The sequence below is a fragment of the Eumetopias jubatus genome, unplaced genomic scaffold (assembly GCF_037043125.1).
Source record: "Eumetopias jubatus isolate StellerSeaLion01/CBP00866 unplaced genomic scaffold, mEumJub1_p1.0 scaffold_14, whole genome shotgun sequence".
In the NCBI taxonomy this organism is placed as follows: Eukaryota; Metazoa; Chordata; class Mammalia; order Carnivora; family Otariidae; genus Eumetopias; species Eumetopias jubatus.
Genome location: NW_028274820.1, coordinates 97,015,663 through 97,018,496, shown reverse-complemented (window position 1 = coordinate 97,018,496; position 2,834 = coordinate 97,015,663). Strand labels below are relative to the sequence as shown.

The following is a 2,834-nucleotide window of genomic DNA, read 5'->3' as shown; positions in this document are numbered from 1 at the left end:
CATCAGATAAATACCAGCCAAAACAAATAAACAAACAACAACAAATGTGAGGGCTCTAAAACAGATGGGAAGTGACTCCCCTCTTACCACCCAAGCCAAACCCCACCCCACTCCTCCCCTAAAAGACCCCACCCTTGTGTTTGAAGGTGCTCCCCTCAGATGACAAGAAAGAACATGGAGTGATACTGATAAATACAAACCACCAAAATTCTCCTCTCAAAAAGGAGCATTAGATAGCAAAAATCAAGCTCTTCCCACTCCTTCCAGTTCTTCCACTGATTTACCTGCTGTCCTTAACCCGGCTTTATTGCTATTGTGTTCTATGGTATAACAACCATGCACAAATTCCACTTCCAACATCAGTCATCAACAGTGACTCAGAAGCACCAAGAGGAAATAAGAGTTGAGCTTACAATTAAAGTTAATAAAAAGAGTTACGGAAATAAAAAGAGATGTCATTAATAACTACTGGAAAATCAAACACCCTCCTGCAGTTTGCCTTATCACCTCATGTTCCTCACTGCAAAGACCTGCAACAATTGCAGCCAACCTACATGCTGTCAAAGTTTCCCAAATGTTGCCTGCAAATGAGTCACCGGGCAACGCTGAGAAAGAAATTGTGCCCAGTCAGCAAATTTGGAATGTACTGCTAACTCTGAAAGGCAAGTTAGAACAGATACACATCACTTTTTCTCATGTTGACAGAGTGTTAATAAAAATGTTAGGGACATTTTGTTCCTGATGCCCCCAGAGAGGCCTTCCCACTACTCTCCCTGCTGCCTAAGTGTCTGCTTCGGCACCTGGAACAGACATCTCTATTTAAGGCTAAATCAATGTGGATTAACAACTGATTCCAGTGACCCTTTTTTATGGCTACTTATAGGATCATGGGAAGTTCTGGATTCAGCCTCAGGAAAGCAGATTCTGTTCCCAGTTTTCTGTGAGTGGTTAAGCCTCCCCTACACACATCCCACCAGCTTTATTTTCCTTTTTAAAATTATGAGATTGTATGAGATTATCGCTAAGGTCTTCATCTGTATCTCGTTTTTGCGATTCTGTGACACACCACAGAAAGCAACTCAAAGTGACAGAGTAGGGCAGGCAGGAGAAAATAGAAGCAGTAAAGACACTTTCCCTGCCTTGAGGAGCTAAGGCTGAGAGCAGCATAATACTCCGGGCAATACAAGACCCACCAAATAATAACTAGGGTCTGAAGGCAGGGAATCCTTTGTAGGTGGAGGTCAGGAGTGATGGGTTGAAAGGAAAGGGCCTAAAATTAAGGCTTCTTTGGAAAAAGCACGTTGAGAAGTCTAGTCCAGGAGGCAGGCAAAACTACACAAGTTAATAAAACACCAACAAGGGGCAGGGGAGGCTGGTAATGCACCCGGGGAACCCTACCCTACCCCCCCTCTCTGCAGCCACTACTCCCTCCTACCCTTTAAATTCCATCTAGCACTTTCTCAACCACTGGGGCAGAGGAGCTATAGCCACAAGCTCTCCCTTTCCCCACTTCTTTCCTACAGGTGCCTCTGGACAGGCCAGTGCATGGACAGCCCGGGCAATGCCACCATGCCTTGTGGCTTTCTCCTTCAGGGCTTCTCTGAGTTCCCGCACCTGAAGCCAGTGCTCTTCTTGCTGCTGCTGGCCGTGCACCTGGCCACCCTGGGCGGGAACCTGCTCATCCTGGTGGCGGTGGCCTCAGTGCCCAGCCGGCCGCCCATGCTGTTCTTCCTGTGCCAGCTGTCAGCCATCCAGCTCTGCTACACTCTGGTGGTGGTGCCCCGCTCCCTGGCCGACCTGGCCACGCCAGGCCTCGGCAGGGGCAGCCCCATCTCCTTTCTGGGCTGCGCCCTTCAGATGCAGCTGTTCGTGGCGCTGGGTGGGGCCGAGTGCTTCCTGCTGGCCACCATGGCCTACGATCGCTACGTGGCCATCTGCCACCCGCTGCGCTACACCGCAGTGGTGACCCCAGGGCTGTGCGCGAGGCTGGCCCTGGCCTGCTGCCTCGGGGGACTGGCGGTGTCCGTGGGGCTCACGGCGGCCGTCTTCCACCTGCCCTTCTGCGGCTCCCGCCTGCTGGTGCATTTCTTCTGCGACATCACGGCGCTGTTGGACCTGGCTTGCACGCGGAGCTATGCCGACGAGCTTCCCCTGCTGGGCGCCTGCCTGGTGCTGCTGCTGCTGCCCTCGCTGCTCATCCTGTCGTCCTACGGTGCCATCGCCACGGCCCTGCGCCGCCTGCGCTCCCCCGGGGGCCGGCGCAAGGCCGCCTCCACCTGCGCCTCACACCTGGCCGTCACCTTCCTGCACTACGGCTGTGCCACCTTCATGTATGTGAGGCCCAAGTCCAGCTACTCCCCGCGGCGGGACCGCACGCTGGCCCTTGTCTACACCAACGTCACGCCGCTGCTGTACCCGCTCATCTACAGCCTGCGCAACCGCGAGATCGCTGCCGCCCTCCGCAGGGTGCTGGGGCGGGGGCGGCGGGGGCGGCGGGGACAAGGGCTGAGTGAGCCCTGACGGCGGGCAGGCACCAGGCCAGAGGGGGCAGCTCTGCTCCCGCCCCCCAAAGCTTTCTCCGTCAGGAGGTGTCTGTGTCAGGAACGCCACCAGGGGGGACCCAAGGACTGGATTCGGGAAAGAGAACCTGGAAAAGTGTCCACAAAAGGAGAGTCTCGCAGCAGGTGCTGCATCTTCCACCCCTGCTTTGAGCGATGGCCAAAGACAGCGGGGTACAGAACCCTAGACCTGCAGACAGTGGCCCCATCAGCGCTTGCTGGTTCTCCCCATGCACCCGGGCCCGCGCAGGGTGGTGGGCCCACGGTGATGAAGAA

General features: G+C 55.0%; 1 protein-coding gene across 1 annotated transcript; it reads left to right on the top strand.

The window, feature by feature from the left end:
- Positions 1-1,545: 1,545 nt before the first annotated feature.
- LOC114211597 (olfactory receptor 10AC1) lies at positions 1,546-2,520 on the top strand. The gene has a single exon (XM_028106192.1). The coding sequence runs from the start codon at positions 1,546-1,548 to the stop codon at positions 2,518-2,520; it is 975 nt and encodes a 324-aa protein (XP_027961993.1).
- The last annotated feature ends 314 nt before the right edge of the window (positions 2,521-2,834 follow it).

Excerpts from the sequence above, each read along its gene's own strand:
- LOC114211597 (XM_028106192.1), top strand. The coding sequence starts at position 1,546 with ATGGACAGCCCGGGCAATGCCACCATGCCTTGTGGCTTTCTCCTTCAG.